This window comes from Enoplosus armatus, chromosome 17, assembly GCF_043641665.1.
Source record: "Enoplosus armatus isolate fEnoArm2 chromosome 17, fEnoArm2.hap1, whole genome shotgun sequence".
Taxonomy (NCBI): Eukaryota; Metazoa; Chordata; class Actinopteri; order Centrarchiformes; family Enoplosidae; genus Enoplosus; species Enoplosus armatus.
In genome coordinates, this window is record NC_092196.1 from 10894297 (window position 1) to 10916082 (window position 21786).

The 21786-nt window shown below is 41.8% G+C and overlaps 1 protein-coding gene across 1 annotated transcript; it reads right to left on the reverse strand.

Annotated features, from left to right (window-relative positions):
• Nucleotides 1–2637: 2637 nt before the first annotated feature.
• Nucleotides 2638–21721, reverse strand: ern1 (endoplasmic reticulum to nucleus signaling 1). Its single transcript, XM_070922690.1, has 22 exons — nucleotides 21583–21721; nucleotides 15658–15778; nucleotides 13381–13414; nucleotides 13129–13201; nucleotides 12803–12875; nucleotides 11368–11490; nucleotides 10701–10802; nucleotides 10349–10610; nucleotides 9633–9711; nucleotides 9097–9256; nucleotides 8575–8690; nucleotides 8301–8477; nucleotides 7817–8081; nucleotides 7611–7701; nucleotides 7316–7505; nucleotides 6976–7075; nucleotides 6640–6839; nucleotides 6050–6197; nucleotides 5768–5895; nucleotides 5093–5216; nucleotides 4138–4205; nucleotides 2638–4048 (listed from the first exon to the last, which is right to left on the reverse strand). Exons 1-22 carry the CDS (start codon nucleotides 21658–21660, stop codon nucleotides 3482–3484), a joined length of 3279 nt encoding a protein of 1092 aa, XP_070778791.1. The 5' UTR covers nucleotides 21661–21721; the 3' UTR covers nucleotides 2638–3481.
• Nucleotides 21722–21786: the final 65 nt, after the last annotated feature.

Here is a 21786-nt window from a genome sequence, read left to right on the forward strand (position 1 = left end):
TCTGCAAAAGAAAATGTTATACAGTTACATTCAGTTCTTTATCATCTTGCATACAGATAAATATGTGGAAATTAAACTGTCTCACAGGCATTTATCTTCAAAAGTCGTGGTGAAACTTTCAAACAAAATCACAGATGGCTTTAGTTCACTTTATCCCTCCAGGTACAGTCATTGTACTGAGAGACAGTCATGCCAAACTCCATGAAAAAAACTGTTAAATTATTGGCTCAAATTTTACATTCCACATCAAAATTACTCAAGATTATAGCCCCACCAATACTGGATTTTTGAGGCCAATACAGATATCAATATTTGAGAGTTTTAAAAATATATCAGCTGATAATTTTTTTTAAATAAACACATAACATACACAAACATTTTCAAGGATCCCTTCAAATTTGTTATTAAAGAACAGTGAGTGAGACATTTTGCAGTTGAAAAATAAACTCTTTAACTGATGATACAATATTAAATCAAGCGATTTATCGGCCCAGCCAAAGATCTTTTCTAAATTAATTCACCGGGCGAGTCATCATACTTGTAAGTAAGTTGTATGTAAAAGATTAGCCTAGGCTGCCTTTCTCTGTTTTCTTGTATAGATGTGTGTTAAGACGTGTGTCTGTGTGTGTTGAGTTTAGTTGAGTTTCCTTAAGAATAAAAACATTTAATATATGATTTTTAAAAATTGGGAAAGATTATGGGAACTACTTTGTGAGCTTGTAGTTCAAACAAGACAAACGTTCAGTATAACGTACACAAATACGAGTCATACTAGTGTACATCTAATTAATACAGATATCCTAAAAAGACTTGTTGTATGGTTGAGGGTAGTATTAGGCTGAGGTTGATGGTTAAACCTGCAAACCTGATGGTTTGTACGGAGTCATGTGCCTGTTCACCTGATTAATGCTTAATCCAATATTCACTGTCTGAGGAAAATATCTGATCAATCAGCTGCTAAATGCTTCACTATGTTCAGCAGCTAGTCGCTGATTTTGTCTGTCTGCCATTTGGTAGTGGACAATACCAGAGTCCTCACAATAATAAAAATACAAATGTGTGTGTATTTTCACAAATTGTAATTGTTGTTCCCATAATTGTCTTCTGGAAAAATTTAACTTTATTGTATTAATTATTGTTTTAATGTTCAATGTTAATGCAGTTGTAATTGTCTTCTGGAAAAGACTTCCATAGCAGTTGAAAGATTCCCTAAAGACCATAGAAAGCACAATAAACTCCATTGTTTTATCAGATGTTTGTTCAAACTGTCATCATTTCAGACTAACCAGACCAGATGTTTCTCTTGCGGGCTCCTCCCAGGGCGCGTCTAAACTGGCCTGGAACATTCTTATCACCAAACTCATGTGGTTTGTATTGTTTTAATCAGATTGCCCAAAGTCCAGGTATATCATACAATCGTTGAACAGCCACAGAAAAAATCGCGAGCTCCTTACGTGGGGAGAGGTAATTTATTTTTGTATGTCAGAATCATACTATGAGCAAGGCAAATACCATTACACTAGCAGTCAAAATTAGACAGGAGATCTTTGTTCTTACCTTGGATAAATACTGAGAGAAATCAGCCTTATTTGTCCCTTTTCTGATCTGGATTTGTTTTTAACCTGCAGTCAAATGTTTTCAGACAGTCACAGAGTGACGTTAAACGCAGGACTGCTTTAATTTCACTCCACCTCTTCATCATATCGTCTGCTGCTTCCTGCTGGACTGCACCCACTGCGCATGCGTTGCTCTTAAGTTTCGTTTTTGCAGAAATGTATACACGAGTCACAGAGCTGAGTCAGCTCCACAGATAAGCTGAACATTACATGATTACATTCAGCAGTCTTCAAACCAATTTCATAAATAGGATAGCAACATTTTAATGCTGCAGGCAAGAAACAAAGGAGTATGTAAAAGTAATAAATAAAATAATATAGTTTAGTGGACTACTACCACAGAGCTCTTGAATAGAAGTAAACAAAGAAAGGGGCAGAAGAAAACGTGAGAAACTTGTTTTCAAGTTACTACAAGCTAGTTCTGTTCTTGTTCAAGGTCATTATAGTACTTATTATTATTATTATTAGCAGAACAACTTTGGTTACAAAAGTTATATGTAGAGTTATGAAGGTGGTATGAATAGACATTTCTTCCAGTTATGTGTAGAATAATGGCAGCCATAAAAGTCTAAGTCTGAAACAGTACTGAATGCACAGAGATAAAACTGATTTCTCATCTGCGGCATATTTCCCATGATGTTCGAGTGTTCCTTTGTTACTTTCTGGCTAAATTGCATTTGAGTTAATTCGTATTCACTGGTTTACATCCTGATATGCGTGTCTGGTTTTAGATATGTCAACATGTGTTACTGTGCTGATCCTTTTAGGCCTGCTTCATTTGCTTGTATTAAAATTCCTGCTTTTGCATGCCATTGCTCCAAAACACAGAGAAAAGTTATACTGTAGGCTACTGTAAACAATGTTAACTGTAGCGATAGCTAACCCAGACAAGTCAGTGCATACCAGCTGTAAATAGAAACATTTGTTAAATGTAAGTTTGTTTTATGCACTGACTGTAGTTAAATATTCCATATTTCCCCAATCCCCATCTTGAGATGTAGCAATCAACCAACAAGCAAAATCTTAGTATAAAAAAAATAGAATTTAATGTGCAAGTCATTAACTTCACTTTGACACCCTTGAAAAGTTATTATACATGAGTTCTGCAGCCTGACCTCTAAACTCATATTGGACTACATAATCACGTGAGGATAAAATTACCTACCGTGTTCAGATGTCACCCTGAACACCCTTTGGAACAGTCCACTCTTACCGAGTCAGCACAATAGTCTTGATTGACAAAAGAGAAGCAGTCTAGCAGCATTAACTGGAATCAAGCACATTTAGCATAGTCAATTTAAAAGATCTGTACCCACACAGCACAGTGATATTTAAAAAAAACAAAAGGCACATCGGCCACATTAAATGATTTCTCATCGATGATCCAAATTCTGAATCTGTCTATACAAAAATACACATACAGTATCTGTGCAGTGAACAGGCTCACTGAGAAATACAACATTGCACAATAAAACTATCCAAGTGTTCAACAACATCCAGACATGTTTCCCACAATAGAGGCCAGATATTTTAGGGACAAAAACTTTTTTGGACATGCCGTTATAAAATAAAAAAAAATCTTTTTGCTCAGTCCAGCTACAAGATATTGTCCAACAACACCCTGTTGGTTACCTGACTCCCTCAAGGCAGAGACAGACCTGTGGACGGTTCTGTTGGGGAACACGTTAGCCCAAGTGAGCAGAAGGCACTTAATGAAGGGTGCAGCTGCTGCGCCTGGCAGTGGATCCCAGGCACTGCAGGCCTGGTCCTCACCAGCTCACGGTGCAGCAACAGAGTCCCACTTGGTGTCCACTCTTGAAGGCAAAGCTCCCGTCTGCGCTGGGTCCACCTGACTCTGGTCCAGTTCACACTGGTTCATTGTCCAGTGTAGGAGGATCTGGCAGTGTGTGCATCTCAGACTGACTGGATTTTCTTTGCCTGAGAGGATCTGTAGGTGATTCTGAGGCAAATGTGGGGTTCAATGTTTGACTGTGCAAGTCCGTCTGTGTGGACAGTGCTGGCGCTGTTGGCTGCACTGTCTCAACTGGCAGACGTGAGGAGACAGGCTCATCTGGTGATGTAGAGGGCACTGATTCAGCAGGTGTTGTGTGAGAGACCTGCACAGGCTGTGAAGAGTGCGCAGCTTCCTGGGGTTGTAAGGGGGGTGATGATATGTGTGTTGGCAGGTGTTGAGGGCATGGCTCATTTTGTCTTTGTGGCCCGAGGTATGTGTACTGGGCCTGTGTTTTTGCAAGCTGCTCTGCAGTGGAGTAGTAAGGCAGGAATGACCTCTCAGGTGCACAGGTCCGCATGGCCAGGTAAGTGTGCATTAGCAGGTGGGGGAAGCGGGAAGTGAAGTAGGAGACAAAGTCATCGGGGATGGAGCCCAGAGTCTCCTGTACCTCAGCAGGCAACTCTCGGTAATGATGTTTCTGTTGAAGGAGGGTCAGGCGTTAAGTCTAACAGTAGAGACCACTTTCTTTCAAACACAAAACATGAGAATAACTAATAATATTCACACCTTGTTTCTCATTGCACGCAGCAGGTCTCTGACTGACCCACCCTTATAGGAACGAAATCTTCGCAGATCTGCCAAAGAAAGAGAGAGAGAGAGAGAACCTCATGCATCAACCACAGAATGAATCTATCATTGGTCATTAATCATTGATCATCCCTCTGACGTTTAATAATGATGCTTCTTTGCCGTTCTTCTCACTGACAGGTCTAATTTAAAGTAGTGGAGCGGGCACAAGACATATGCAAACGGCTGTTTAAGGGCGTTTCTACATCCATTTATGGCGACCTGTGGGAGTGGAAATGAGGCTTGTGCACGTGCAGCCAGTTCCACAATGACAGATTTATAAAAGAGAATCAGGCGTACAACACAGTGTTATAAATCCGATGCAAAAAATGTGCATGCATATTTCTGTCTTTGTGCATACACACAGTTTTATGCATCTGGCCCCTGGTGTCTAACTTACTTCAAGTGAATGACAGTCAAAAGTATAAAACAATTAGGTAGTTTTTACAAAAGGTAGTTGTTTTGTAAATGTAGAAAAAACACAAATATACTGTTATAATATGCCATGTAGTATACCCAGATAATCTCACATTAGCCTGTATTTTCCATCAAACTAATTCTGGTCAATTCATGACTATATCAGTGCCATTTACTTTACTGGTTAATAAAGTGAGCATTGTCAGCATTGCTACTCAGTGAGTGGCAATGCTGACAGGAAGCTGCAGGCTAACTTCCCCTCCGACTGCGGTATTTTGTGGTGAGGGGATACAGCATTCAGTGCAACTATGACTGTACATCATTCAGCATTTCTCCAACTAGCTCTAAATTGAAATACTACCTGTGTCAATTTTGTGGAGAGCTATACTATAACCCTAAGTATGAAGCAACACAAGAAACAAGATCATTTTACAACAGGGGGCACCAGGAGCTGGTATTTGACATATCAGCCTCATACCTGTCTGCAGTGGCACTGTGATATGCTCTCTCCAGTCACCCTTGACAACAGCCCTCCCTCCTCTCTCCAGCTGTCTCACGATTGGTCCGTCCAGCGGTTCCTTTTCTATCCTGTCGCTCACATCCTGCAAGCAAACACAAAAAGACTTTTTAACTTAATTTGCCAGGCAGCCTGCTGTCTTATTCGGATTATTAATATACAACAACACACAAAAACAACACTCTCTTATTTTAGAAGTGAATGAGGGTGCAACCACAGTCCACTGTTGTAGAGTATTTGGATATGGGTGACAAATCTATTATACAGTACCATTAATGACATTCTACAGGTTCATATGCGACTGTAAGGACTTAAACTAAAGAGGATGGTTTACATACATCCTACAAGCATTTAGAGTAAATAATAATAATAATAATAATAATCAGCTCTTTATGCAGTCCAATACAGACAAACTGGCATTACTGCCCAAGTCACATTAAAATAGCCTGCATGTGCACGCAATACAAGCAGAACATACATGAGGATTTATGCAATTTCGAAGAGTGTGTGTGCACAGACTAGTCTGTACTGCACTAAGATGATGTTTGAGTAAGCAGATGGTCAAACCAACTCAGGGGCAGCCTAAAGCATCTTCACAATAAGCAGTGAAATTGTCAGATAAGTAAAACAGCTGACCTGAAAGAACTGCAGCTCCTTCTCCAGGCTCCAGAAGAAAGGATGTTTGAGAATGCTCTCAGCTGAAGGCCTCCTATGGGGCTCCATGCTCAACATCTGCTCTATTAGATCTCTGGCGACAATGTCCCCTGATAAATGACACAAACATGCTGGTTTTGGCTTTTTCTTTCCCCCCACATAGAAAAATAATTTAAAAAAATTGAGACATTTTTGCCACCAAATATTGTTATACATATATATTGTTGTTGTGCACCTCAGGAAGTGATTTGGTTTAGTCCTCACCATGTTTGTCCGTTTGCAGGTGGTCAAGGCTGTATGTGCCCAGTAGGATGTTTGCTTGCCTCTGCAGGGACTTGCCAAAGGGGTGGCTTCCCTGAGACACCACGTAGTAGAACACACAACCGGCAGAGAAGATGTCAACAGCGCAGGTCTACAGGGGACAAGAGAAGGAAAGGACGGAGGCATATAATGAAACGCACATTTACCACCAACAATATCTGTATGCAGTATCAAGCTGTGAATACTACTGTTGGTTTATTTAGGTAAGCTGTTTGCTATCAGACAAATGGCTACTACAACCTGACACAAACTTATGTTTCAGTGAGCTCTGTGAACACTTCTTAAACTCTTCTTTAATCAGCTTTTATGCTTGAACCTTCTGATTATGGACAGTTTTAAGTGTTTGGTGAAAGCTTCTTTAATGTGTCTATTGTTTTGTCAACTTGTTTTTTATAGTTTTATCAGACTTCTAAGAAAAAAGGTGATTACTCACCTTTTCAAAAAGTGTATCAGTTTGTGTTTCTTTTGTGAATTCAACAACCAACAATACGTCTAACCACCATGAGAGAGCTGCTTCTCTACCACTGACTCACCGGGTTGTCTTTGCAATCCTCACTGAGAACCTCAGGGGCGATCCAGCCCTCAGTGCCCGGCACCCCAGACCTTCTACTGAAACTGTGGCGGCCCACTGCCAGCTTCTTACACAAGCCAAAGTCTGAGATCATGGCCCGGACCCGACCGTGGGCATTGGGCATGGACACCAGGATGTTGTGGGGTTTCAGGTCTCTGTGGACTGAAGGAAAAGCATGAAGGTGAGAGGAGAAAAAACAAGCTGTCAGTTACTTTAGTGGTGTAGATGTTGTCTGGAAATACAAAACAGCCAATAATAATGAGGAAGAGGAAGTGATTTTGTATTCAGAGATGGATACCTATGTTGAGAGAGTGCAGGTGGGCCAGTCCTGACATGGTCTGCTGGAGAAGCATAACTGGCTCTAGTCCATGACGGTCAAAATCCTTCCTCTCCACATACTAGAAAGATGAAAGACACTCAGTGTAGTCCAATAATTATAACGAGGTGTCTCATTTTCATATAGTTTGAAGATGTGTAAAGCACCGAATTAATTGAAAGCATGGGAAGTCCTTTCTTGTAGTAATAACACAATCTTCACTTACTGCCAAACTATTTAGCAAAACACTTGAGTTTTGCTGAAGAACAACACACAATTAACTCAACTTTTACCCAAAATGATCTATTAAGCCAATCATTACCTCCTGAAGTGAGGCAGCACACAGCTCAATGGCGATGTACTGGAACTGACGGTCCCTCTCTGTGCAGAAGTAGCGGATGACGTTTGGGTGCTCGTCTGACTCCCTCAGCAGCTGAACTTCCCGGTCTGCGAAGCTGAAGCACTCTGGGAGAATTCTCTTCACTGCCACTGGACGGTTGTCAAACTGACCCCTTGTGGAGAAACAATGGAAATACAACGTTGTGATATTTCTTCAGTATTTTACAAATTTAACAAAAGTTATCATGACTAATTGTTGCCTGGTTGTGCAGACCTACTTGTACACGATGGTGCCCTCAGCTCCATGACCCAAGACCTCTTTGGGACGGAAAGTTATGTTGCCCACTCTGACAACAGTGGAGTCCTCCTCTGTTAAGACAAACACGTAATTTCAGACAGTGAAAACTGGGTTAAAATTGTTACTCAAGTGTTGAACAAGCACAAATAAAGAGCGTGCATGTAATCTTAACTTCTCACTCCTCACCTCCATCTTCGTGCTCATTGGCGGAGCTTCCCAGCTCAGACACAGACAGGTTTGAGTGGTTGGAGGCACGAGGGGTGACATTGGGGCTGCTGTGGTCTGAGCATTCGGAGCGAGTGCGGGCCACCTCCAGATAGTCGCTGTCTGGGACCAAGCCCAGGCTCACATCTGCGGGTGGGAACGGCTGCTGTCTCTGGAGCAGCTCCAACCTCTCCTCCATCTGCCTCTGGAACTCCTGGTGCTGCAGCTGCTGCTGCTTGTGAACGCTCTGTGGTGAGAGATGAGTGTGTAAGAGTAACAAAACTGTTTATGGAGTTGTCAGTATGTTGTTTGATCCACCCAAATCTTATTACAGACTGTAACCAGCACTTATGTCCACAAGCAGATTTGAGACTTGTAGTCTTGCTTCTGCATAAAAAAAATGTTCTGTCATCACTAGGTAGTCGCAGACACTGAACAGTCCACTAGGTGGTGTTGTCTGACTTACTTTGGGGTAGGTAATCACAAAGGCCACCCAGCCAGCCAGGAGGAAAGTGGAGAAGATGATGGTGGCCATGTCTTTGAGCATAGTGTCCACAGGGGCCTCTGGGCGCAGAGGGGGACCGATCCCGGGTTCTTGGATAGATGTTTTAGGAGCAGGAGGGGGGCCACTATCATTCACCTTCTACGACATGGTGGGAGGAAGAGAATGAGAAAATCTGCAAAGATGTTTTGATATTTGAAATATCTTTTAAACAAAATATCTCATGGGTCACACACACCTCATCAACTTTCTTGTCAGTAGTAGGTGGGATGACGTTGCCTTGATTGCGTGGGAAGCTGTCAGGGAACTTCTCCAGGATCTTGGTGTGAGCTTCAGGGGGCGTCTCATGATGACCTGAAATGCAAGAGTGAACTTTTTAAAATAATCATCATCATCAAGAATCATCACCAAACACCGATTTCAGTCATGATACTTTTTCTGTTAAAATGGCAAGGAAACACTGTATAATTTTGTTAAACTTATATTCACATGATTCATTTTATCATCCAGCAGAGGGCAGTCTCAGTACAACACAGTCACTCAAAGTGCAGTGGGCCATTCAAGGCCATGGACCTAGACAAAATGTGGTGAACAGTACTGAGAGTACCTTAGTGCATGAGTTGTTAGTGAAACTAAGACTTCTTCCTTTTTAGGTGGCGGCCTTGAAACCCCCTCCCTCTCTGTACCAGGAAAGTCCACATTAATCAGATTGGGTAGTTTACACCGGAAATTATTTTGTGATTATGTACTGATATAGTACCTATGAGGAGCAGGTATTTCCTCATGAAGTTGATACGGTTTCGCTCCCGGAGCGCAGCATCGAACTTGACACGGGTGCTGGGTGTGATGACACACTCCTTGTCCTCTTCGGTCTCCTGGCTGTCAGGACCCTCCAGCATGGGGAATGTGCTTCCCCGAGGCTGTGCGTACACACACACACACACACAAACATTTTAAGGAATTCAGATGAATTTCCTATTGGATGCTTCAGAAGATTACATAAGAAAAACTCAAGAGTATGTAGCAGTAACAGTTAACTACTAATCCATGGAGCCAGGCCAGTGACTTGAGCTGGGGCAAGCTAAGACACAACTGGAACAGGATGTATTCATACAAACTAACTGACATACTTGGAAACCACTAACCAAAAATGAAGACTGGTTGCGAAAACAATAAAACAAGTAGATAACCTGCTGGGAAAGCTTGTTTCAATAAAGCTACATGTTTTATGTTCATGTCTTACTGATGACGATTGTGTTTTGCCTAAATGAAGATATACATGTAACTGTCACTCACCACCACAGTGACTCCATCGTGCACCAGGGAGGGAGAGGCATACAGACTGGTGGAGTATTTACCCACATATAAAGTGGCCCTGAAAAAGGAAAAAAGCAGTCAAACAATTGGCTGTGTCCTTTTTATAAAGTACCCCATCCACATTTCATGCTAAATACATGTGTGACAGAATACAATCTTGAGAACACATCTGGAGTGTATGTACCATTGCAGATTCAAAATGGAGAAGAACTTTCAGAGTTCTCCATCATCACTTTCACAGAGGATCGACCACTAAGAGTCCCGTTTGTTCTTTCCAGCAGAAGCAGGTGTGAACACAATATATAAAAATAAAAACAGTAGTGCAGTGTGAAACCACAGCTGAAACCAGGCCTGTCGGCACCCACTTGTTAGATATTACATGTCTAGACTCCATCCCAACATTAAGCAATCTCACATCTTACAAAAGTACATCTTGATTTCACCCTCTCAGTAAGTTAGGCCCCTGTGATTAATAGGCAGACGGCTCCAACATGTTTAAAAGAGAGTTTGGCCAATGCTTGTTCCCTGAGCAGTATCCTAGAGTATGACAGAATTCAACAACCAAATGAATCCCTTTTAAAAAAATGTATCCAAATGAGAAATATCAAAGTAGTAACAATCAAAAATAAAATCCTACAAAAGTGGACCTGGACACAAAGTATGGAACAGTCAGTCTTTACATTCATTCTGCTTACATGAATTTGTTCTTGGGCTTGTTCTCTTTGGGAAAAGGGTATTTCCACTGGGTGATGCGGCCAACCTCTCCAGACATGAAAGTGAGGTAACGCAGGGTTTCCACGGCCACGTTGGTGTGGGCAACTTTGCGGAGGCCCTCGCGCTGCCAGATATACATGGCCACCACCGGAGAGTTATAGTTCTGCACCCACTGAACGTCTCCCGATTCGCTGTCTACAGTCACCACGAGGCCGTCGCCGTTGGACACATAATGAGACATCTCTGTGGGGAACCAAAGAGCAGACAAGTGATTGGCACCGTCTGTCAGAAAAGTAACAAAACAAAAAGAGCCAGCACGTCCAAAAGTCTTACTGTATTTGGTGTCATCATCAGGAAGAGTGGAGGCGTAGTCAGAATAGGTGGCATTCCAGCGCAACTCTCTGCTCTTGGTGTCATACATGGTGATGGTGTACTCTAACAGGGAGATGAACAACAAGGGCATATTCACATAGGAGGAAAAGATTTGTATTGCTTTGCTTTCCTTATGTAACATACACAAAAGCCTTTGAGGTGTTGAGTATCCATTTGTGGCAGTGGGTGCAAAGTGGTGTTGAATTTCCATTGCTTAACAAAAATGGGATTTTTAGAATGGAAAATGTGGAGACACAGTGAAACAAAATCCAGCATATATGCTGTTAGGTGACAAAGTGAGCTTTGAGTTGACACCAGTTTAAGGATTTATAGCAAGTATTCAATTTGCAGGGCTCTCATGCTCCTGGTCCTTGTCTACAATTACCACCCCCGCTTCCCAAGCCTTAAGCACTGCGGGGGCTGGTCCTGTTGCTGTTGGTGCAAGGGAGGGGATAGCAGCAGAGATGAGCAGGAGGTAAATAAGGGTTTGCCAACACTTAGGGGTTTGAGCATGCAAGACAAAGAGGCCTGTTGATTAGCCAGATTAAATCAACAACTGAATGGGATTGTCTGCAGTGATAATCTGACTAAAATAAGGCTGGCCGGGTTAGGAAAGAAATTAAATTACCTGTGCGTCCCAGATAGAGAAGAGATGAAGAGGGACACAGCATCTCAGCAAAGGAGGAAGTCAGGGTCTGCTGTTTCTCACCAGTCAACAGGTCCACCACGTACCACAAGTCCTGCTTCTTACCTGTACATGAGCACATACGCAAACAAAATAATTTACCTATGCCATGATTACAGCATTTATATTGCTCTAAGGCACAACATATATTTCAGTTTCATAATCTTATCCATTTTGGTCTCTACATATTGTAATTCTACTACTCTATTTTGTAAATGTGTGTGTAAATGGGCCTTTTACAGTGTTTTTCCTTATCCGAATGGAGGGTCCAATGATACAGAGTGCAAAACACAGACCTGACTTTTACAGGAAATTGTCAAATTGACCAAAAGCTGCACAGGTGCAAGCCCAGTCAAGCACAATAACATGCATACATTTAACCTTCACAGTGATGGGTGTTACTGTTCCATCATTCAACGACCAACCCATCATAGCCTCTTTGTACTGGCATCTCGCCTGTTTTGTCAATGCAGGGAGTGGCAGTAATAAACCTAATCATAGATTATTATAGATGAATGCAAAAAACATGGCCGCCTCAAGTCAGAGAATCCAGATGATGCAGGAGGACAGTTTGTTGACTATACAACAACGTCGCCAAACAAAGCGACAGACAGGCATCATTATTTGCACGACACTGCAACAATAGTAATCATGGAGGAGATTCAAATCGTGCTGCAGTTGCTCAATAATGCTTGAACTCTGTCATCGGTCCATCTGTCATATGCTTCCTTCTGTAACTCCATTGTGTCGAAGCACAATGAACAAAAAACAAGGTTGCAGCTTCAGATTTTTAAAAATGGTGGCTGAAATAAAATGCGACCAATCAGAAATGTTCAGCGTGGCAAGCCCCATCCTAAAGCTCCTGAACTTTTGGAAAGTACTACGCCCTGAGCAGGGACTTTTTGGGGGGTAAAATAATGCCCCTGAAACTTAATTTAGGCCCTGGTTCCTGGTTCCTCCAAAGGTTCCTGGTCCCCGAGGAAAGTGCTATGAACAGATTTAAAGAGTGAGGATTCGAGCCTGTAGCCCTTTTAGACCTTTGCATCTCCAATAAGCTTTGTGCCAGCAGCAGCTTCAGTTGAATGAAAACAAAAGCTTCACTGATAATGACTGTGGGGAGGCAAATGTCACCCGCTTCCCTTTAAACAAAGACGCGCAGTCACCATGGTAGATTACCTTTCCTCTGTCAACTGTTGTAAATGCAAAAGATCATAGGCTACGACCGCAGGTTGAGTGGAATTGAAAGGCACTGTAAGACATTCTGTTAAAGCCAGATAACACCAGCTCTGGACTGCACACGTTTATGGATAAGGAAACTGCAGAACAATGTGTTCAATCAAAAGGCATAACATAATTCCTGTTTGAGAATGAGCCTTACCCATGTAAAGCACTCCATCAGAGCTGCGACAGGGAGAGGCTTGGACCAACTCAGGTATGGTGAAAGGTAATTTCTGTTTGAGCAAAATGAATAAATGAACATTAGATAACCATAACATGCTGTATGTCCTATGACAGTATAAGGGGAACTTGCATGCACCACCACAGCTGCAACTTCAGAGTAAGGCTGCATCACTGTCAGCATGGCTTATATATACACACATATGTGGTGAGACAATATATATTCTTTTAGAAAAGGGAACCGAACAGTGCGTTTCTCACAAAAGAGGGGAGATAACAGTTTGTGATAAAATGGTTTCCTCTTACTGTGAGGCCCTCGTTGTTCTTTCCTCCCATTGAGTACAGGCTGCCATCATTGGGGTCAGGCAGAAAGGCTGGTCTAAAGTAAAGATTCAAGAAGATGCATCACATCTCAAGACTAGTAAAGGGAGTGTCAGATGAGACCAGCTCAACAGGTTAGCATATCCATTTGCATTCACCATCTTTTGTAACAGATAGGTGCAGTACACAAAGATATATGCGCGTACACCCATGCGGAAAATAACTCAAGGTACGTACTCTGCCACGTGTGTGGGGACCTGAAGAACTGGATCTGTGGGGAGAGAAAATGAGACTCAAGTCAGGACTGTCAAGAATATTAGCAAACAATGGAAGCGGTGGCCAGTAGCTGCTGAGTAAGAGAATGACATGAACATCGGTGACATTCAACCACACAGAACACAAAGTCCAAATGAAAATGATATTCCACTGGTGCAAACCTGAAAGGCAAACAGTCATGTCTGCAAACAGCTTTCTGTGAATAAATCAAGCCTGTAACACCAATGACGGGAATAAAAAAAAAGGTTATCAGAATCAGAATCAGAATCAGAAACTGTTTATCTAATGAGCTCATATCCTCTAAAAAAGTACTAGAACATATAAACTTGTTGATGAGCCTTTATGGTAACAAATATCCCTCTTACAGACTGATGAAAACAGTCTTACTCCAGGAAGCAGTACAGTAACAAAGATTTTGTTCTGTATTTAAATACTGGAAATAAATATGTAAAAATGGCATGGTAAAATTTATCTTTATAATTTAGCCTCCCAGGGACGGGTACTTAAAAGGAGCATATCATGTTTTTGCATGTTAAAGCCCATTTACTACAAGTTTCATATTATATTATCATATTATTCATATTCACATTTTACATAACTGCCTACCACTTTCCAAGTAATTTGTCATCCCCCCTGGGCAGTGATTCATTCATTGGAGAATCAAAATGAACTTATGAACTAATGTAGTAGGTTTAAACACTATAATAGCTCTTTAAGCCAAGAGCCAACCGCCATTGCTACTAGACAAACACACAACTCCCAACAGTGTGAACATATCGGGCGTGGACCAGATGGTGCTGATCTGTGTAGGTGCCCAAAGGGGTTAACAATATCGAGGGGGGTGTAGGATTACCTGAAGGTGGTCAATGACTCTTGTGCTGAAGAAGCATCAGCATTCATTGTGTGTAATTGCAGAGTGTGGTGAGAAAGCAATGGCTCTCTATGTTGCATGAAAAGAACAATAAAATACAAATACATGTTCACAAAGTCAACAGGGAGTGACAAGCAAACGGTGAGAGGACACACGTGCGGGCTGAGTTGTACTGTCTCGGTCCAGGGAAAAGATTTCTGCTTCCCCCTCATTATGTGGGTGTACGGTTGCCTGACTGGAGCACAACAACAACAGCAACAACAACAACAGGTGTGTGTGGAGCCTGGTACAGAGCTGGTCAAATATATATTCAATAGCTGTTCCAGAAAAACAGATGATGCGGAGGAAGCAGCCTCTGCCTCTGATTATTAATGACTTGGGTATTAGGAGGACCTAACCAGGACTCGTAGGTTCTTGTGAGCCCTACAAATGTGATGATGTATGTTTAGAAGAGGAAAAGTCTCCAATTGTCATACTACCTCTCTTCTAAGAAAGATAGATTTCCCAAAACAACAGTAAATGTCTTTTTTCAACATGTTTTCCAGTAACCCTTCAGTGCATCTTATCTAATGTAATTCCCAAGCGTATAGTGCACCTACATTAACATGGTAACCATAGTACATGCTGTGTGTGCAGGTGACACTACAGCAAAGTTGCTTACCCTTGCCCACTCTGACCTTGATTACAGGCTATATTTGCCCCTCTCTCGGTTAATAATTACCCAGTTTCCATGCCTAACAGCATTTTACGTCCGACAGCATTTTCCTCGGCTTAATCCAAGAAAACGTTTGCTATCAAGTCAATAATACCAATAAAAAAGCCCTATTCTTTGACCTAATTAATTACAGGTCTATGTTTTTAAATAATCAGAGTTAAAGATACAGATACAACTTCTCAACTGGTCATAATTGAAAATAAGAAAGTAACAATGAGTTGGGTTTAATTCTTGTTTACTATTAGGAGTGGTAATGCATTAAACCACCAAAATTCAAACCAGTGTGGTTTAAATTTAGGTGGTTCTGACAAACTTTTGTTCACATTAGGATCAAAGGGAGTACTTGATTGAATAAATTCAATCAACCAATTCAGGTAACAATAAAATCAAGTGGCAGAGCCTTGATATGGCATCAAAGTTTTTGTGTTCCACTACACCCCTCATAAATTAACACTGAAAATGTCAAAAAGCCAAAATCACTTTGTTGTGGTTCAAAAAACAGCAGGGGGATCTCATTGTTTTCCCTGTGGCAACACACAAAAGCACTGTTTTTGTAAATGTAACCTGAATAGGGAACTGTTCCCTGAGAAAAAAGACATACAAACAAAAACCTGACAGAGAGTTACACTCGACTCTAGACCTCTCCTCTTACCTTCTTTCAGAGTCCATTTGATAGAGCCTGACTTCTTGCTAACAGCGTGCAGGTTTCCATCCAGGGTGGACACAAAGAGCAGGCTTTCAGGAAGGGAAACCGTGCTGGCACTGCAAAACCCCTACAGAGACACAAACACATCTCTAATCAGCACTAAAATATCAGAAAAAACGTATTTATAATGCACGTGAATCAAAGTGATAACTTATTAAACTCAGACATTAGCATGCAGGCGTGTGTGAGCATGCATGCTCCCACTTAAGTCCACAGGTTAGGTCAAAACATGTGCTCCTGCATCAAGGTTGTGAATAATGACTTCAGCCACTAATCACTCAGACATTACTTGTTCCTCACACACACTTGGACCAAACATTAGTAATATGTTGAGATGCTAATTAAAGTATTCACATGCTGATATGAAGAAATCGGGCATAAGATGATCCATTTTCTGTCAAATGTTACTGTATGAGGAAAAAAATAAAAGAGAGGCCTGTTTACATCATCATCCTGGTATAATAAGCCTTTTGCTGGAAGGGGGAGGGGTGGTGAGTTGCCCCAAGGAGCATGCCACCTTGGTCTGCTTTACAAATCAATGAACTTCAAATCAACACCATACAATGACGACAACAAAGAAGGGATCGGGGGCTGGCTAGCTGGATAACAGAGGGCAGGTTGCTGGATGAGCTCTCAGAGGGTTCAAAGTAACAGCCGGAGCTGAGGGTTGCAACGTGGAGGAAGGTAAACAAACTGGGCTGAGCACGTGTGCATAGTCTACACTTCAGCATTACACTCATGCTGCCATCCAGCGCGCCTTATAAAGGTTGGTTTGGCCTTTTTTAATGGATTTCACAATGAGCTGAGTGAAGAGACAACTTGTCTTTGCACAGATGAATAGTGGGCTGACGGGCCATATGGGAACCCTTCTTTCCAGAACCTTTTACTCCCACATGGGGACATGAACAGATATGGGAACACTTGGACTGGTTCGTTATATGACAGACGTAGACAGTACATGTGACAAAGAGACAAAACAATGACAGTCAGAGATACAAAGAGAAAACTCAGAGAAAATCTAACGAGGATGCAGCTAATCCAGTGGAAACAATTGAACCCAAAACCACAACGGCATCTGAACAACCCGGCCTCATGACTTGGCTTATGCCAGAATTAACAACACTGTGGGTGAAGTGTGCTCCACTCACCCACTATGGAATTCTAAAAACGCCGCTCTTGATAACCAAGCCGTGGGCTTCTTATGGTTTTTGGCACCAATGTGCAGGAAGAGGTCCAGTGGGGGTGTTTGAGAGCCCTGACTGCCCGCCAAACCCGAGAAGGCCGTATGAACTCAGCCTGACCAGTCTGTTTGCTTTGATGGAAGCTGTTCTTCTTCAAGATTATATGTAACTGGTACACATGAGCTTTCTCAACTAAAAAGAGGCTGGGATAACTTTTTTTTTTTTTAATCGATTTCTTACAGACTTATTATCTGACAAAGCTCATCAGCACTTTATAGTGGCCCATTATCAGGGTCAGACTGGGAATGAAAAAATCTGGGAATGCTACTAAACGTGCCATTTTTACCACAGGAGTCTTGGAAAAGCTGAGCAGCTGAGACAGACCTCATTCCCCTGCTGAACCACAGCGGTATTGATCAACATCCCTGACTAATCCCCCTGAACAGGTCCCCAGGGGGGCAGTGCAAATAGCCCCTACATATAATGCAGATTACCAATCAATAATGACTAACACACTCTTCTGAGCATTTAGCCACTTTTGAGGAGATAAGGAAGGTGGGGGTGTTGAAGCACCCTTAAGTCAGACACAAACAAACCACCAGAGCTAGTAAGTCCGGCCTGGGTGTGTGATATGGAGAGCAAACGCAACCACCATTGTGGAGTCACTCAGGGTGTTCCTCTTGGTCAAACAGCTTGCATTTCCGTACAAAACCAATGTCATATAAAATGACTAGTTCATGACAATGTGAGAGGGCAAGCTGTTATTTTATAACTCTCGTCACTCTCCCCCTGTGTGTTCTTCAGCTGAAACTTAAAATGGGAAAAAACGGCCTGTTATAACTGTCCAAACAGAAACCAAGGCCAAAACAACCCCAAACACTGAAACGTTCACATTTGCCTAATGATCCCCTGCTGTAGTCTCACATCATATACAAGCATGTGTGTCAATATTGTGCACCTGTGACTGTTCCCACTGGGCTGCAAACTCATGAGCATCACACAACTGTACTGGGAGAATCATAACTAGTTTGTTTTTGGCCCCCCCGTGACCTCTATCAGGGTTCTTGGTTTCGCAAGCAAATGACTTTCTTAACATCTGTTAACGTCCTAGTTTTGGATGGACACTGTTATTCAACAACTGTTGAATACTCTACAGTGCGAGGTCTCAGGAACATCTGGTTTACAGTGTCTGGCTGCTCAGAGTGACAGAGGAGGTGAGTTTTAAAGTTTTTTCTGAAGACTTAAACATCGGGGCATTCCCTCTCATTTCCTCATTCCATATAATACAGAAATGTTTAGTTGTTGCGTAAGCGAGTTACATAATACTACAGAACTGCCGAAACCAAAGTCTTGGCAAGTTCTGAGGTCTTCACTTTCTCTTCTGCAATGAGGCCAGACATAGCTAAAAGGGACACAGACTACAATGCTCTTGATATCACTGTTAGCAGGCTGGAGTGTCACTGTGCTTCACAGCCTCCTGCATGGCAGACCAACCTGAACCCAGGACAGGCTGTAATTGGCAGCTTCCCCACTGAGTATACACAAGCACTTTAGTAGTACTCCTCATGTCTTCAAGATGGTAAAGTATTACATCACCAACCTGTAGTTAGGGGGTTTAAACCAGAGCACCTGGGCAAAAGATGAAAAATGCAGAAAGAGAATTGCTAGAGTAAAGACCAAGAGGCAGACAGACAGAGGGCCTCTTTATAGGAGAAAGACTGGACACATGAGACAAAGAGGGAGGTAAAGATGTAGAGATGTCCCAACTAATCATGTGCCAATCATGTATTAGCCGATATTCATTACAGAGGAGATGCAATGAATAACGTTTAACGTTTTGAGTATTACTTTTAGGATGCATCAACATCATATGACAGTGTACTACCAACATGTCAGAAACAGGCTTTGGGCAGCTGCTTACGGCTGCACATCCTCTCATAAAAAGATTAGTGACAGCCACAAACTAGACAGCATTAATGGTGGGACTCCATGAGCAACAAGTGTGTGGCTGAATTACATACGGCCAGGTGAATTAGTAGTGTGACCTGTAACACTGTTTGGCTGTCTTACTGGGTGTGTGAAATGGATACAACAATTTTTCATTCATCGTCTGACCTTTTAAGGCTGTTATGTGACCATTTACAGTTGCATGCAGAGAGGCAAGAATCTGTAAGATAAGGAAATGTAATTTAATATACATTTATCATTAGTTTGAAGTGGTGAGTCTATGAGTGAACTAACGGTTACTGCTTCTCTGTTAAAAAGTGGAACACTCTCCTTCCGTCAACTCGTCTGCAGCAATAAGCTGTCTGTTTGCAGCTTGCAGAAAAAACCCATCACAGGAACCAAGTAACACCTCATGGGTGGTTACTTGATATGGGAAGTGTGGTGCAGCAACAGCTTCAAGTCATCAAAAATATGTTTTGAAAGTCAATTAAGAAATCCCTTCAAGAGAAATGTGGGAAACGCAGCATTAAGAACAGCCTGATGATCCATCGGTCTTAAAGTCCTCCATGAAAGCAGTCATTAGATGTTTGCCTTCAGGGCTGTATAAAGATGACACAGGCTTGGGGATGTTTGATTTCCCTCACAGTCTCAGAAGTCAACAGGAGAGTTGTTTTATACTAGAATAGGAAGGTTGAATACCTACGCCGTGGGGAGATGACTGTTCAAAAGTCAATGAGTTTCACATATTAAATTTTGGTGGAGAGACATTTTAGCAACTGTCCTTGTCAACACAGTCTATCAGCTGCTCTCTGCATGGTGTTGCTTCAGTGGGGAGGGTGTCACGTGCTGGCCCTCGTTCAGGCACACTCAGTCAAAGCACAGCCAATCTACTGGTGGTGTGATTAGATAGTGTAAGATTACAACTTTTTTTTAGCAAATGAGCCTGTTTTTGTTCAATCTGAATCATGTCAACAAATAGGCAAAACAGTCAAGAAATAAAATGTGTTCATAGTGACAGAGCAGTGGAACAAACTACAGCTGAGGGTCATATTGTAAACTAAAGTCAGTTATAAGGAATATTAGTGTTATAAAGCACCAGCAGATGTGTGAAGTGAGGCATGAGCATGATGTGAGAAGAAGCATCTAAAAACAAACAGTAATAACTGCTGAATCAGCTAGCTAGATTTCAGTCACTGACACATCCTCCTTACAATGGAAAATGGCCTTAAAAATAACTCAAATGTGAAGAAGAGACAGTTAAAAGAGACATTGTTCTGATTTGTATCTCCCTCACACACAAATCTATAGAGGGTCTATCATTTGTCACCCCCACTACACCAGCAGACTGTTTAACAGGCCTGAGACATGATAGGGGATTATAAGGCTACTTTAATCTGCTGCTTAGCTATGGTGGGTTACTAGCTTGGTAGCTAATGTCTCTGCCTGGAGACTTTCTAGGGATCTGGTTCAGTTTCTGCAAGTTAGCTAGCTCCCTTTTGTGCCGGCCACTAACGCTATGGAATTCTCTGTTTACAACTTCCGTTGGTTAAAACTTAATTGGATAACAACACATCACTACTAGATTTAGATTTTATTCCAGCCTTGCAAAGCTGTTGGAACTTTACAGTCATAATGCTTGTGCATGTTGATGTGCACAGAAGCATAGATGTTTATGTGGTTATTTTGTATTGGCCTGGCGCCGGTTGAGCATGATTTAATCAACCTCACCACAGAGATTCATCGTGCATAACAATGTCGCGCTTTGGCGTGGAACTTTTTAAATTAGAGACTACAGATGAAGTCCGCATACTGTCTCTGTCCTGCTAACTTCAGATGGCTGTAGAGATCTAATCAACTGAAGGGGGAGGCTTTCATAAAGTCTGATGCATATGTGGGTGGCAAATACAAATACTAGAATCATCCTTTAAACTTTACCTCAGTGCAGAAACAGGTAAAGCTTCTATTTTTACTGTTCGATCTAAACGCATCTCCTGTTTGAAGTGTCTATTTACAGACATCTATTGAGGAGCCCAATGTTAAAGACCCAAATTTCATCAACACATCAACCCATCACCTTGCGCTGCCTGGTTTGCCACCTTCGCACCATGCACTAAATACTATACTAATACTAAGTACTACATGATTAGTTCTGCTACTGCTGAAGTGCAAGCAAAGGACTTGTGAAAAAGATAAGAGGTGTTGAGTTAAAATGCAAGCAGTAGAAATATTAGCATATCATCACGCCTCAACCACATCAACACACTGACCGTATTATGGAGGTGTAAGGCCTAAGTTTCAACAGTAGGAATAGTAAAATGTTTTTTCTTAAATTCACTAGTTTGCTAATGGGATTCTGAGATACTTGGAAGGAGTTAATGAAAAGGAAAATATTGGGTATGGTCTCTCTTTCCTCGATTTGTGACACTGGACTGATGGACTGGAAATGTTCTACGTTGATAATCAAGTTATTATATGTTTTCTAAAGCACACATTACTTAAAAAAAAAAACGAGTGCTTTTAGCCAGCAAGCTAACGTTGATGCTAGCTTACTTCTGTCATGGCAAGACAACACGCAGCATGCAGACAGAATTAAAAGGTTCACTGAACGACACATATTTACAGGTTGTGGGAGTAAAAAGCAGAAAAATCAGCCTGACGTTGAGTGAAACGTGTAGTTTAGCGGGTATTGTAAAGAGCTAATGTCATCTAACTTAAGCTAGCTTATCCAGTTAGCCCCTCTTACCTTTTGTGGAAAACCAACGCAGCAAAGCAACGCCAAAATGCACCACAGCCGGGTCCGACTGCTCACTGTCCAGTCCATATTTTCTGGTCTCAAACCGGGATAGACAGCTGGTCCGGACTGGCCGTCGACTACATAGAAAACATGGTTTGGCTTACAACCAGATGTTACGATTTTCTTTTTAATATATCAACGTTGTTGACGTTC